General features: G+C 35.9%; 1 protein-coding gene across 8 annotated transcripts in view; it reads left to right on the forward strand.

Annotated features, from left to right (window-relative positions):
- ATE1 (arginyltransferase 1) overlaps positions 1 to 15,420 on the forward strand; it is a 163,755-nt gene that overhangs the window by 61,675 nt on the left and 86,660 nt on the right. For all 8 annotated transcript variants that reach the window (XM_041745811.1, XM_041745812.1, XM_041745806.1 and 5 more), the window contains one exon: positions 12,001 to 12,182. In XM_041745811.1, the coding sequence (XP_041601745.1) occupies positions 12,001 to 12,182 (182 nt within the window). The remainder of the gene's footprint in view (positions 1 to 12,000; positions 12,183 to 15,420) is intronic.

Below are 15,420 nucleotides of genomic sequence, written 5' to 3' on the forward strand. Positions count from 1 at the left end.
TATATACTTTTTATTAGCATTATTTAAATGTAATTGTCTTAGAATTGAAATATATGTGGTGACTGGAAATAATCCTATCAGATTAAGCCAACATAGACTAATTTTGGTTGTCTTATTACAGACTTAGCATTATTTAATTTATAACATATAACTAAGCTAATTGAATATTTTGAAGGTTATGATCAATGCATCCGTCTCCTATAATATAAGATGGGTTGTAAAATGTCAATATCTATCATGTATCAAATCACAATTTATGTTACTGTCAGAATCAGCCACAAAAAAGAAAGACAAAATATTCCTTGGTGGTGGTGATTACAATGCCTGTTGATAGCTAAATCCACCAGGTAATGTTCCCAACTAGTTGAAGGCTGTGTTTGTCTTCTTAGGAGGGGAGATTTTGCCAGGGGAGCAAGGGCTTATTGAAAGCCGACCTTGTTTTAGGACCTTCTCTTACTACCCAAAGAGCTGACTGCCTGAGTGTTGAGTCAGTTAACGGAAGTGCGTGGTAATGGAGAGGTCCCCTTGTCCTGGACATTTTGAGGAAAGTGGAAAGTTCTTTGTTGGGAACTTCATGACTAATCACCATATATTTTCTCAGAATTGGCCCTTAAAGTATTTTAATTTCACATACTTTTAGACATAACTAGAAACAGGGCTAGACTCTTTCCAGGTAGATTGTCATTATATCTACCATATAATATACCTATGAACCAGGAAGTGTGTTAAGTTAGTGGCCATCTTTAGTGTACTGATTGCCAACAAATTAGGAATTGGTTACATTTACTTTTTGTTTTTATTTTTATTTTTATTTTATATTATTATTTTATTTTATTATTTTATTTTATTATTTTATTTTATTTTTATTATTTTATTTTATTATTTTATTTTATTTTATTATTTTATTTTATTATTTTATTTTATTTTATTATTTTATTTATTTATTTTATTTATTATTTTATTTTATTTTATTTATTTTATTTTATTTTATTTTATTTTATTTTATTTTATTTTATTTTATTTTATTTTATTTTATTTTATTTTATTATTTTATTTTATTTTATTTTATTTATTTTATTTTTTTTATTTTTTTTATTTTTTTATTTTTATTTTTTTTATTTTTTTATTTTTTTATTTTTTTATTTTTTTATTTTTTTATTTTTTTTATTTATTTATTTTATTTATTTTATTTTATTTTATTTTATTTATTTTACATTTGATTTTTAATTTTTTTTTTTAATTATTTATTTATTTATTTATGATAGTCACAGAGAGAGAGAGAGAGGCAGAGACACAGGCAGAGGGAGAAGCAGGCTCCATGCACCGGGAGCCTGATGTGGGATTCGATCCCGGGTCTCCAGGATCGCGCCCTGGGCCAAAGGCAGGCGCCAAACCGCTGCGCCACCCAGGGATCCCTACATTTGATTTTTAAATCATTTATACAAGACTGTGATATGTCCTAACTCTGAGTATTGCTATTTATATTTTCCAACTTAAATTCATTTATTTTCTTTAGACCATATTATTTCCAAATTTAGTTTGGATTTTTTTTTTTTTTAAGATTTTATTTCTTTATTCATGAGAGGCAGAGACGGAGGCAAAGGGAGAAGCAGCCTCTGTGCAAGAAGCCCGATGTGGGGCGTGATCCTGGGATTTTCTTAGATGGAGGGGCACCTGGGTGGCTCATTAGTTGAGCATCTGCCTTCCGCTCAGGGCATGATCCTGGGTCCAGGGATTGAGTCCCACATTGAACTCTCTGTGAGGAGCCTGCTTGATTTCGGCTCAGGTCCTGATCTCCAGGTCCTGAGATCCAGCTCTTCCTTGGGCTCCTCCCTCAGTGGAGAGTCTGCTAGAGATTCTCCTTGTGCCCCTCCCCCATTCATGCTGACACTCTTTCTCTCTAAAATCTTTTTTTTTTTTAATTTTTAAAAATCTTTTAAAAAAAATAAAATGAATCTGAACTTCAGTGCAGTGTTTCATGAAAGTATTAACAAAAGGGAAAACAATTGCAAGAATAAGTTCTTTTAAAACAATGCAAACTTTTAATCAGGTGCGTAAAATGATTTCCTTTGGGTGCCTCCATGAACTGTCATTTAAAAAAAAAAAAAAGGCAGGGGGACACCGGGGTGGCTCAGTGTTTTAGCGCCTGCCTTTGGCTCAGGGCATGATCCCGGGGTCTTGGGATCGAGTCCCACATCAGGCTCCCTTCAGGGAGCCTGCTTCTCCCTCTGCCTGTGTCTCTGCCTCTCTCTCTCTGTGACTCTCATGAATAAATAAATAAAATCTTTTCATGAGAGACATAGAGGCAGAGACACTGGCAGAGGGAGAAGCAGGCTCCATGCCGGGAGCCTGATGCGGGACTCGATCCCAGATCCCAGGACCATGCCCTGGACCAAAGGCAGGTGCTAAACCACTGAGCCACCCAGGGATCCCCAATAAATAAAATCTTAAAAAAAAAACAGGCACTAATTGTCTAATTGTAGATTTTTGTGTAAATGAGTATAGTTTGGGAGGGGTACTTTTGGATGTTGTGGAAGGACAGAGCAGATTCTACTCAAAGTCCCTCAAGACTGTCCCTGTTACTGTCTTTGAACCTATGGTTCAGTCTCTCGAACAAATAAATATTGCCTTTGGTACCTGATGTGTGACTCCCGGTTTGTCTGTTCCTTTGAGTCTTAATAGTGTTTTTTTCTTAAAGCATAAATGAGGTACATAGAGGCAGGTAGGTCAGGAGACAGGTATACTTTATCAGAGTACATATACACCCATTTGGGGAGCAGTTTACCTACAAGCTGAATTGGCCTATTAATATTGATGCCATTCCTACATCGTGCCTTTGATGTTATACTGCTGAGTTCACTCATCCATAAACTTTGCTATTCTTCCCTGGTGTTTAAGACATTTTTTCTTTTGTCTAGCCAGTGGTGAGCTTTATTATGTTTTTTCCTGTTATCAGCTAAATCCTTGAAATGGAAGAACTTCTGAGAAATAATTTTGTTTATTCTTTCATATATCCAGAACTATGCGAAGTGCAAGCATGAGGAAAATAAATTGTTTATTATGTATGACGTTATTATATATAAAGGTAAATATAAACAATATTAAATATTAATCATATCACTGATGAAATTAAGATAGCTGCTATTAATTTGAATAGCTGCTGTTATAGGAGCTACCAGCGTAATCTCACAGACATAATCTTTTAGGGTGTGCCATTCAGACCCTTTAAAACTAAAAGCAAAAACTGACCCAGACTTGCTCACAGTCTGTGAGGTGCTTTTCATTGTACATTATCTTTTTTTTTTTTCCACAATGACCTTTGAGGGTGAGTAGTAGTAGGATTTCTGTTTTAATAATGCAGAAATGGAGGGACGCCAGCTGGCTCAGTCGGCCTTAGAGCATGGGAATCTTGGTTTCACAGTGGTGACTTCAGGCCCCACGTTGGGCATGGAATCTACTTTTTAAAAAATGCAGAAAGAGGTACCTTTAAAAGTAGTTATTGCCTTGCTAAGGTAAAATAGCCAGAAAGTGTACAGTGGAATTAGGGCTCAAGTCCAGATACTTTGGTTCTAAATCCTGGACTCAAGTCACTGTACCCTCCTCCCTTTCTTTTTGTAGCTTAACAGTTTATAGCTTCCTTTGCTACCTGTGTTTTTAAAAATCCATTTATGTGAGTGCTTCTCAAAAGTGTCCTGCAATTCCTACTGGTCCCTGAAGCCTTAGCAAGGGGGGATCCTTGAGGTCAAAATTATATTTTATTGGCATTTTTCTCTCTCTTTCTGAGTTTATGGGGATGTTTTCCAGAAGCTACATGATGACAGCAAATGCAGAAGCAGATAGGAGATCCAGCTATCCCTTTGCCAAACCAGACATTATTAAAGAGATTCTAGAAATGTAAACCAGTGCCTTTTTTTTTTTTTTTTTGCTAAATTTTTGTTTTGTTTTGGAAAATGTAGATATTTTTAATACTGTTATTTATTGTTATTTTTAAAAATAAATACATATTTTTAAAAGCACAAGTTTTAATATCTAGTGCAATAAATCTCTCCTGAACGCCTTATCTTCAATGAGCAAAATCTCCTTGCAAAGAATAGAGGGATTTGGAGACCAAGAAGTTTGAGAGCTTATGATTTACATGATACCACATGCACATCTGTTACTCTCTTTCCCAAATAGTGTCTATTTTTCTGCATAATCTGTAATTGCATCACCTTCTGTGTTTTTAAGTAACAGTTGAAGAGTGTTAACAATGAATAGGCTTTGTTTTGGTTTGTTTTTGTTAACAGTTAATAGGCTTTAAGAAAGTAAGAGGTTGAAGTTCCAAGTATTAAAATAGGATTCTCAAGGCGGTCAGTAAAAAAGGACTAGTCAGTGACTGGATGCTGAGGGGCTGAGTGCCTGGGAGAAGGAAGGGAAGGGACTTTGTAAGATGTAGTTCTTTGACCTAGTGGAGGTGAGGGCAACAGATCTGTGTTAGCTGAAAATACATACATTTGCAAAAAAGATAATCTCTAGTTACTACTCATAAAAACCAACAGGTATCCACATGATAGCATATTGAAGCATGTAGCATGATCAACTTCAGTGAGTCTGGATCTCAAAGATATTGTTGAATGGGGAGACATAACCAGGAGTTCTGCTGATTTCTGATTTCACAGCTTTCCTTATTATTCTTTGTTTTTATCACCTTTGCTCTGTCCCTCAAATTTCTGTATTCTTTCCATGTTTTAGTGTTAGATAATTTGAGCTAAGGGATCTTATTTGAGGGAAAACCTGTAATGGCTGTTTTATGTCAGGTGGAAGGATAAAAAGTGATTCAGCAGATGTGTGTATGTATGTTCATGGACAACTACGAAGCATGGTAGTTAAATCAGTCAAGTTTATGGTATTGGAAACATGGTAGGCACTGAATTTTTTTCAAATTTTCCAGCCAGAAGTGAGTGATCTGGGAGCCCTGGCCGCTCCATCTCTTCACGGAGGGCCAAGGCAATCAGTAATTTAGGTTCACCTTCCGCCCATTTCCCACAGCTGCCACGTACCTGTTGAAAAACTTGAAAGTATTGACTGACTTACCAAACTGAGAACCGTAAATCATTATTAACCAATAGTGAAGTGACCAGATGTATTATTTGAAAAAATAGCTTTTTCTCTGCCTTCACTTAGATTGTTTTCCACTTTTTAGATCTTTTTTTTTTTTTTTTAAATTAGGTCAGTGAAACTCCCACAAGGGAAAAAAGGAAATCATTCATATTTTAATTGTCAGACATGTTGGGGAAAAAAAGGAATACAGCAAAACAACTTTTAAGAAAATCTGTTGAAAGCCATGCATTGAAATACTTTGTTTTTTGTGTTGCTTTACTTACTAACTTGGATATCCTAGGGATATTTGAAAAGTGAGGATATTTAAATGTGTCTGATTAGATGATTTTCTTAAGATAGCATAAAAATAGCATTGGCCTAGGGGCTAGGATGCTAGTTTGTATGTCAGTTTACAGCTCCATGGTTTAATGATCATTGTATTGCTTAATTGATTCCTGGATTTCTTGTTTCCTCATCTGTGCTAAATAGTGGGGGTCAGAGTAGATAGTTGTATGACTTATTCTTTTCTCAGTAATTATAAGGCAGCCCATGCTTCTATAAATAAAGAGTGCTTTGCAGATGGAGGAGACCCTTGACTTCCACATGGATTGAGAGATCGGAATAATGCCGGTGGTAGGACACTGGTTGTGACAGGACTCCCAAGACAACAAACAGGTGAAGTAAATGGAAGGAGATTATTAAATGGGAGGTCCAGGGATTGAACGAAATGGTTAATAGTGGAACCAAGAAGGTACAGTTTGGAAAGATTTCAAGTTTGTCCAGCCGGCAGGACTGATTTATATATAGGTTTAACCTAAACTTTTGGTTATTACTGAGAATATGCCTATTAAGTCCATACTTACTATGTCTTTGATAAATACATTTTTTAATGAATGAATGCACGCATTAGATTTAATGAGTCCTAGAATGATGCACTAAATTGAAATTATAGAAGAATTTAGATTCATCTCAAAGTCATTCACTTAGCTTTTGACTTGGAGGCTTCCTGACATTTGACAGGCTCCACACCTTACATAGCATAAACTGACAGCTTGTCTCTGGCTCCATGTCACTGCAGGGTTGCTCTCCTACACGATTATATTTAAAAGCAGGGAGCTTCATTCCTATGAGCCTCAGGGCTTGCTTAACATCTAAAAGATGGTTTTCATAAAATTCAGTGACATATAGGAATTTGGGTATAATTACGTATTTGGAGCAGTCTAGCTTCTGAGACAGGTGATTCAACTTCAAGTTCATTAGCAATTTAGAGTATTGGTGTCAGTTCAGGTGTTATAGTTTTAACAGTTGAATACTCTATCTTTTCTTTTTTTTGCTTCTGTTTATTGCCTGTTCTCCTCAAACTGTATCTTTCTAGGGAGATAATCATGGCTTTCTATTTTATTTATTTTTTTTGAAGATTTTATTTATTTATTCATGAGAGACACAGAGAGGCAGAGACACAGGCAGAGGGAGAAGCAGGATCCCTGCAGGGAGCCAGATATGAGACTCGATCCTGGACCCTGGGACCATGCCCTGAGCCAAAGGCAGATGCTCAACCACTGAGCCACCCAGGCGTCCCCAGTGGTGGACGCTCTTAAAAGTTTAAAAATACAGTTATTGCCCAAACAACATTTTAACTGTAACAGTGGAAGTTTTAGAAGTCACTGATACTACTAGCACCCATTTGCTGTTGTTACCTTGATCACCTGTGCAGTTACTCTTTTAACCCCTTTCCCGTACCTGTAGTCTTTGGAAGGGAGTTCCTATGTATAGCCACACTTCAGTAGAGTTATGTTCCTTACCTTTGGGGTAGAGTATCCACATAAACATTTTGGAATTCTTCTGCATTGGAGATTTGTCTTTCTTCCACATTCATTAATTTTTTAATCATATACATCAGTTTGGACTCATGGATATTTATTTTACACTTTGAGTTATAATCTAGTACTACTTGATTTTGTTGCTCAAATTACTCCAGCTTAGGCTATTGGGAGCTCTTTTAGCTGTCCCCTGTGCCCCTTTGATAGAACCCCACCAGTGTGTGTGGTGTGTGTGTGTTTAAGTATTGTCTTACTTTTTGACACTACAAGATGAACTAGGCTGGGGGGGGGGGGGAACCTGAGTGACTCAGTCAGCTGAGTGTCCAACTCTTCGTTTTAGCTCCAGTCATTATCTTGTGGTCCTGGGATTAGGCCCCAAGTCAGGCTCTGTGCTTAGTGTGGAATCTGCTTGGGATTCTCTCTCTCCGTCTGCCCTTCTTCCTGTTTGCTTGTTCTCTCTCTCTCTCTCTCTCTCTCTCTCTCTCAAACAAATCTTAAAAAAGATGAACCAGGCTTATCTTGTATATTTCCTGTCCCAGTCCTGGAATCAGCCATTTTTCCAAAGAGGCTTACTCTTTGTACTGCAGAGTGGAGAAACCAAGATTTGGGTGCTAGGCATGTTTGTTGCTACTACGGTATTATTTCTTTGGGCCTTCTCATCTGACAGAGTAAAGAAATAATGTGTGCATACTAACTCTTATTGCATGAACATATCTTTAATATATATAGACATAAAAATATTTATGTAACCAAATATTTCTGTATGCAACATGTAATTTGTTAAGCTTAATATAGTGGAGATTCATACGGAGACTCATGTCTCCAATTCAAATCTGCTACCCCGTGGATCATTCTAGCCTCTTTCCCATGCTTATCTGTGAATTCCCAATCTAAGAGTGAGAAACCTCCATTCATTTACAGTAGGTCTGTGTATCAGTATCAGAATTGTTAAATGTAGTCTCATGTGTAAAACAACTTTACCAGGCAGATTTCCTTTTGCCTTCATATTTATGCACCCCAAAAGTTACTGAACTCAGCACCTTTCCCCTTGCAACCTCTTTCAGGCAAGTTGCTTCTTATATCTGTAATACAGTTAGATTCTCATGTCATCTTTCTGTTCCTTCCTGGGATCCCTTAATTTCCTAAATGATTTTCTTTTAGTTTGCATCCATTAAGTCTCACTCTCTTTCTCTCTGTGTCGTAAAGTTGCAAGTTTTGATAAGTGCATAATGTCACATATTTGCCAGTAGAGAATTAGAATAGTTTCACCTGAAAGTCCCCGTGCTTCATCTATTCATCCTGCCTCCAGATCCCCCACACTCCTGGCAACCAGTGATTGATTGATTGATTGATTGATTTTACTGTCTCTATAGTTTGCCTTTTACAGGATGTATTTGGAATGTAGGTAGGTAGCATTTTCAGACTGACTTCTTTCACTTAGCTTAGCAATATGCATTTAAGGTTTCTTCATTTTGTGTATTTGTGGCTTGATAGTTTATTTCTTTTGATTGATGAATAGTATTCCATGTATCATGGTTTATCACTTATAGAAGGATATCTTGATCACTTCCAGTTTGGGGTAATTATCAATAAAATTGTTATGAACATTTGCATGCAGGCCTTAGTTTTGTGTGACCTAGGTTTTTAGACAAACTGGATAAATACCTAAGAATGTGATAACTGTTTTATATGATAACACTAGGTTTAGCTTAGTTAGAGACGCCCAAACTGTCCTCCAAAGTGTCTGTACCATTTTACATTTCATTATCAGTGAATAAGAGTTCTGTTGTTCCATATCCTGGCCAGAATTTAATATTCAGGTTTTTGGATTTCAACCATTCTAATAGTTGGATAGTACTATCCCATTGGATTTTTCTTTTTCAGTTCCCTAACAAATGATGTTTGAGCATCTTTTCATATGCTTATTTGCCACCTGTACATCATCTTTGGTGAGGTGTTTGCTTAGATACTTTGCCCAGTTTTTAATTGGGCTATTTGGTTTTTTTACTGTTGAATTTTAAGAGTCTTTCTTTTCTTGAATACCAGTCCTTTATCTAGTACATGTGTTGTAATTTTCTCCAGTCAGTGGCTTCACTTTTTATTCTGTGTGCTTCACAGAGCGGTTTTTAATTTTAATGAAGTCCAGCTTGTCAGTTATTTCTATTGTGGATTGTGCTTCTGGCATTGTATCTAAAAACTCATCACAAAACCCAAGGTCACCTAGATTTTCTCCTACTTATCATTTAGAAGTTTTATAGTTTTGCATTTTACATTTAGGTTTATGGTCATTTTGAGTTAATTTTTTGAAAGATGTGAGGTCTGTGTCTAGATTTAGAGTTTTTTTGCATTGGTGGTTCAGTTATAGCATCATTTGTTGTAAAGACTGTCCTTTCTCTATTGAACTGTCTTTGCTTCTTTGTCAAAGGTCAGTTGGCCATATTTACATGGGTCTGTTTCTGGACTCTCGATCATGTTACAATGTTCTACTTATCTGTTCTCTTACCAGGATCACCCTGTCTTGATTATTGTCGCTTTATTGTTTTTCATCTTTTTTTTAAATTAATTTATTTTTAGAGAGAGCACAAGTGGGAGGGGCAGGGAGTGGAAAAGGGAGAGAGAATCTCAAGTGGAGTCTGCACTGAGCACAGAGCCCGATGCAGGGCTCAATCTCATGACCTAAGCAGAAATGAGTCTGATGCTTAATGGAGTTGGCTACCCTGGTGCCCCAGCTTTATTCTAAGCCTTGACATAAGGTAGTGTCAGACCTTTGACTTAATTCTGCAGTATTATGTTGGCTATTTTAGTTAGGTTTTCTGCCTTTTTATTTAAACATTAGAATAAATTTGTTGATATCCACAAAACAGTTTGCTGTGATTTGGATTGGGATTTAATTAAATCTGTGAGCCAATCTGGGAAGAATGGACATCTAATCAATATTGAGTCTTCCAGTCTGTGAACATGTAATATTTTTCCATTTGGTTACCCCTTCTTTGATTGCTTCTGTCAGAATTTTCTGCATATATATTCTGTACATACTTTGTTAGATTTATACTTAGGCATGTAATTTTATTTGGTTTTAAAAATGGTATTGGGTTGTTAATTTCCAATTCCAGTTGTAGCTGGATTATAGTAAAGCAAATGACTTTCAGTTGTTAACTCAGTATCCTCTGATCTTGCTATAATTGCTTATTTCCATTTTTTTTTTTTTGTCATTGATTCTTTGGGATTTTCTACACAGTAAATTTGTGAATAAGAACAGTTTTATTTTTTTCCTTCCCAATCTTTTTACATTTTATTTCCTTTTCTTATTTTATTACTAGCAGGATTTTCAGTATGATGTTGAATAGGAGTGATGAGAGAGGATATCATAACCTTGTTCTTTTTTTTAAAATTTTTTTTAAGATTGATTGATTCACTAGAGAGAGGTAGAGACATAGGCAGAGAGAGAAGCAGGCTCCGTGCAGAGAGCCCGACGTGAGACTTAATCCCGGGTCTCCAGGATCATGCCCTGGGCTGAAGGCAGTACCAAACCACTGAACCACCCGGGCTGCCCATATAGCCTTGTTCTTAATCTTATTGGGGAAAGCATCCATATTCTTACCATTAAGAATGATGTCAGCTGTAGGCTTGTTGTATATGTTCTTTATCAAGTTGATGAAGTTCCTTTCTCTTCCTGGTTTGTTGAGTTTTTAGTCATGAATGGATGTTGGATTTTGCCAGAGGTGTGTTCTGTGTCATTTGATATATTACAGGATTTTTCCTTTAGCCTCTTTCATGGTGGATTACATTAATTGCTGCTGCTTCTTTTTTTTTTTTTTTTTAATTACTTGTCTAATGTTGAACCAGCCTTCTATACCTGGAATAAATCCCACTTTGTCACAGTATATAATTCTTTTTATACGTTGTTGGATTTGTTTTACTAATATTTTGGTGAGGATTTTTGCATCTGTGTTATGAGAGATACTGATCTATAGATTTCCTATCTTGTAATATCTTTTTTCTGGTTTTAATATTAGTAGACTGACTTTTTTCATTTTTCTTCATTCTCATCTATTTTTATTCATACATATTATCTGTGATTATAGCTGTATGAAAATGATACACATGTGCTGTTCTGAAAATAATATACATGTGCTGTTCTGTTTACTCACTTAAATTGTTAATCTCTAACATCCCTAGCAAAGCTTTTTTTTTTATCATGTGTCATAATTTATGTTCCATGATTTTCATTTAACAATGGTTATACTTAAAATCATATTGAATTTTTGGGGTACCTGGGTGACTCAGTCCGGTTGAGCATTGGACTCTTGGTTACGGCTCAGGTCATGATGTCTCAGGGTTGTGAGATTGAGCCCTCCAGTAGGCTCCATGCTCAGCAGGGAGTCTGCTTGAGATTTTCTCCCTCTCCCTCTGCTCCTCCCCTACTCCCCTGCTTGTGCTCTCTCTTTCTCTAAAAATAAATAAATCTTTAAAAAGTAAAGTCCTATTGAATTTTAAAATGAAAAATGTCATTCAACTATTTACAGATAGTGGTTATATTCTGAAATTTATTTTGTGGGATTATAGTTACATTAAGATAACGGTAAGGAAATAACTTTATTTTCCTTTGGCCAAAAAGGGGAGGTGCTATAGTTCTTTTACATTTACACAGAAACTCTTACCTAGAAAAAATAATGGGGTCATATGCCTTGTCAGTGGGGGGTCATCACAGATCAGGCCTAGCTGGCAGTGTGGTGGCAATTTTGTTCTCACCCACTTCTCTTTTATGGTCTCCATCTTCTCTCATATATTCTCATACATTATTACTTTCCCAATTTTTGTATGGGACAGAAAAATAAAGTTTAATATTATCCTGTGAACTTTATATTTCCTACTGTTAAGTTTTTAAACAGGTTAAAAAAATCTTGTTTATTTCTTTTTCTCATTCTTTTCTTTGGTCAATGTTTATACAAGTAAAAAGTTTTATGGGGTGTGACTACAAAGGATGATGGCAACATGGGAAATTTTGGGAGTTACAAAGCAAAAGTATAATAGGATAATTACTAAGATTTTTAACATAAAAGGCAACAAACTGTTCACATGTATGTCTGCTTTCTCACAGGCAGAGAATCCCCCTCATGGACCAGATTGCGGTTATGGTTCCTTTCACCAACAGTATTGGCTTGATGGAAGAATCATTGCTGTGGGGGTGATTGACATTCTTCCATACTGTGTATCGTCTGTATATTTGTACTACGATCCTGATTATTCATTCCTGTCTTTGGGTGTCTACTCTGCACTACGGTAAGATTACTTTTGACAGCTGTAATGAGTCATATGGAACTTCACATAATTCCTCATTTGATTATTAGTTCATCATATAACAGCAGAAATCCTATTTGATAGTCCATAATTTTGTTGCTATAGTAGTCTGTTATATATTGGTATTTAGGATACCACTTTCAGAACTGAGGCTAATATCTGATGGTAATTCCTAGCTTTTTAAGTTATCTACATCATCTAGTGTATGACAAGTCATTGTATTTGTGGGGTGCTTTTTTTGTTTATGCATTTATTTAAGCTTGTCTATCAAGAACCACTTAATGTTACTTAAATATTATGGCATTGGCATATTTTTGTCCTTGTATATATTTTTTCATAATTAAAAGTTAAATGAATCTTATGTAAATTGAAGCAGTGTGAGTCTGTTGAAAAGAATGTATAGTTATAGAAAGTATATAGAACCAGAATAGGAAGTCGCTAACTGTACACTTACCTCTGTGGCTCTCATCAAAAGATTATTTCCTTTTTACATCCATGGCTGCAAATATATGCAGCACAGTACAGATAGTTTGCATTATCCTAATGGTAGAAAGATTAGGGCCTTATTGCATGAAAGTACTTAATTTTTATTCCTTCTTGTCTGTGTATATATGTGATAGAGAAGGAAGGGAAAGAGGGCTGAAAATTATTTTTTGGTTTGCTTGTCTGAGAGCTTGAGTCTCTCTCTCATTCTCATGTTGTCATTGTTTTTTCTTTTCCTGGTCTCTGTCCAATGGTCATATTCTCACATCATGGGAAGATACACTTTCAGATTATTTATCTTATTTATTGTGTATGTGCTTTTCTCTGAATTATAAAAGTGGAAGAATTGGTATTTTTCTTTAATCACCAGTTGGTTTTTGTAAAAAATCTGGTCCATAATTCATTTTGTGTATTTTAGTGATCTGTAATATAAAGAAAATTTCTCCATCTTGGTATTTTTAACCCGACCTGCCTCTTAGTGCCAATTTATAGCAGATTCACAATTACATAGTGTTTAAAACTGATCTCTGTAATAATCTTTTATTTTTCTTATGTATTGGTGTATAAACCAATTAAGAATATTCATAATACAGGACATCTGGGTGGCTCAGTGATTGAGTGTCTGCCTTTGGCTCAGGGCGTGATCCCTGAGTTCTGGGATCAAGTCCCACATCAGGCTCCCTGTGAGGAGCCTGCTTCTCCCTCTCCCTATGTCTCTACCTTTTCTCTGTGTCTCTCATGAATGAATAAATAAAATCTTAAAAAAAAATTCATAATGCTTATGACATCAATGAAATTAGAACTGATAATTTAAAGCATTTACATTTTCTAATTTTAGAAGTGTATATTTGTCTTAGAAAAGCTGCTTTCTCTTTGGACCAAAATCAGCCAACACTGAAATTATTGCCATTTTCCTTCTTGTTTTATTTTATTTTGTTTTATTTTATTTTATTTATTTTTTATCATTCTACAGTGTGTAGCTATGGATTTGTTTAGACTTCTCAGATAAATATTAAGTCTATTTATTCCTACATAGTGAATTCTAATCTATATATGAAATATTGCTTCATATCTCAGTAAATTAAGGGATATTGAAATCCTCCTGCATTTGAGATAGTAAATAATCAATTGCCAGCAAAATTATAAAGAGTTCTATTTATTGGTTGGTGTATCTCTTGAAATTCTAGAGCAGGAGAGCTTTGAGGAAGAAGCAGAGGAGCCTGGGACTATCAAGTTGTTGCCAATTGAGAACAGGGAGATTGCCCCTGCATTACAGTCTTGTCACTTCCTTTTAGTTTTCTTGAGATTATGATTGCTATATAGAAGAGGAAAGGCAGCCAGGAGATTGACAGTTTGAAGCAAAATTATTAAGAGTAGGCAATTAAATTGCCAGTTCCATTATTGATTATAGGGTATATTTCAGTAAAATATGTTTAGTTTCCCTCCATTTCTTAATTTCTTCAGCAATTGCACAATGAATATAGTTTTTGTATTTTAATTATAATTAATATAGATTTGTATATAGCCTAGTGTGTAGGCTTAAAAAGTTTGAATTGGGGATCATGAGCATGGCATTTGTTTTGTTAGCAAGGTGAATTTGAGAAATGAATTAATTTGTTTAACAGATGTTTGAGAAGAATCTATGTGTCCTGGACACAGTTCATAGAAATGAATAAAACGGACAGGGTTTCCAACTCTGTCAAAGCAGTAAGTTAGAAGACCAACATAATTTTAGGTACTCCATTATGCTGTGACAAAAATAAAATCACAGTGATAGGCATGAAGGGTTTTTTTGTATATAAGGTGGTCAGGAAAGACCTTTCTGAATAGGTGACATTTTAGAAGCCAAGAAAAAAGAAAGGAGCCAACCATGTAAAAATCTAAGTGTAGAAGTATGGGTAGTACAACATCTGAGGTAGTTGGAATAAAGAGAAGATAGTTCCTGTGTGGCTAGGATATGGGGGAGGAAGTAGATAGGAGTTAGGCAGGGAGGGCAGAGATGCAGGTGGTACTGGTGAGGAGAGCCTATGAAGCTGGGCTTGATAGGTCATGTTAGGGAGGTTAGATTTTATCTAAGTGTGATACCAACCCAGTTCGAAGGCAAAGGGTTTGGGGAGGTTATCTGATCTGATTAATATTGTAAGAAACAACTGAGACCACTCTGTGGGATTTATAGAGGAGCAAGTATGGAAACCAGAAAGCCAGTCAGGAAACTCTTGCTGTCATCAGGGGAGCCTTTATGCTAGCTTGGAGCAGAATAGCTGAGGTGGAGGTAGTGAGAAGTGATCAGATTCAGGGTATACTTTGGAGATGGAGCCAGATGGACCTGTTTATGAATTGGATCTGGGATTAAGAGAAGAATAGTTAAGGATGGCTCTAGGCTTGGGCCTAAACTAGGGGAGCAGAGTAGGAATGCAGGACCAAATAAAGGAGTGCCGTTTCAGTGGCGGGTGGTCCTGTGTTGGTTGTATCAGTGCATTTTTCCTCACTTTGAACCTTGAAACTGGTTTAGTTCTAGGAATTGTAGGAGTTATTCTGTTGTAGGCTAATAATGTTTAGTCTGCTTGGATTTAGAAATACTGTTATTTTACAGATGAATTTGTATGTAGGGTCACAACCCTTCAGTGACTTAAATTTGAATTTGCAAAATGCACAGACTATTCAGTTAAAAAATTTTCTCCTAGAGTTTCAAGCATACATTGGAAGGAAGGAAGGAAGGAAGGAAGGAAGGAAGGAA

Source organism: Vulpes lagopus, chromosome 2, assembly GCF_018345385.1.
Source record: "Vulpes lagopus strain Blue_001 chromosome 2, ASM1834538v1, whole genome shotgun sequence".
Classification (NCBI taxonomy): domain Eukaryota; kingdom Metazoa; phylum Chordata; class Mammalia; order Carnivora; family Canidae; genus Vulpes; species Vulpes lagopus.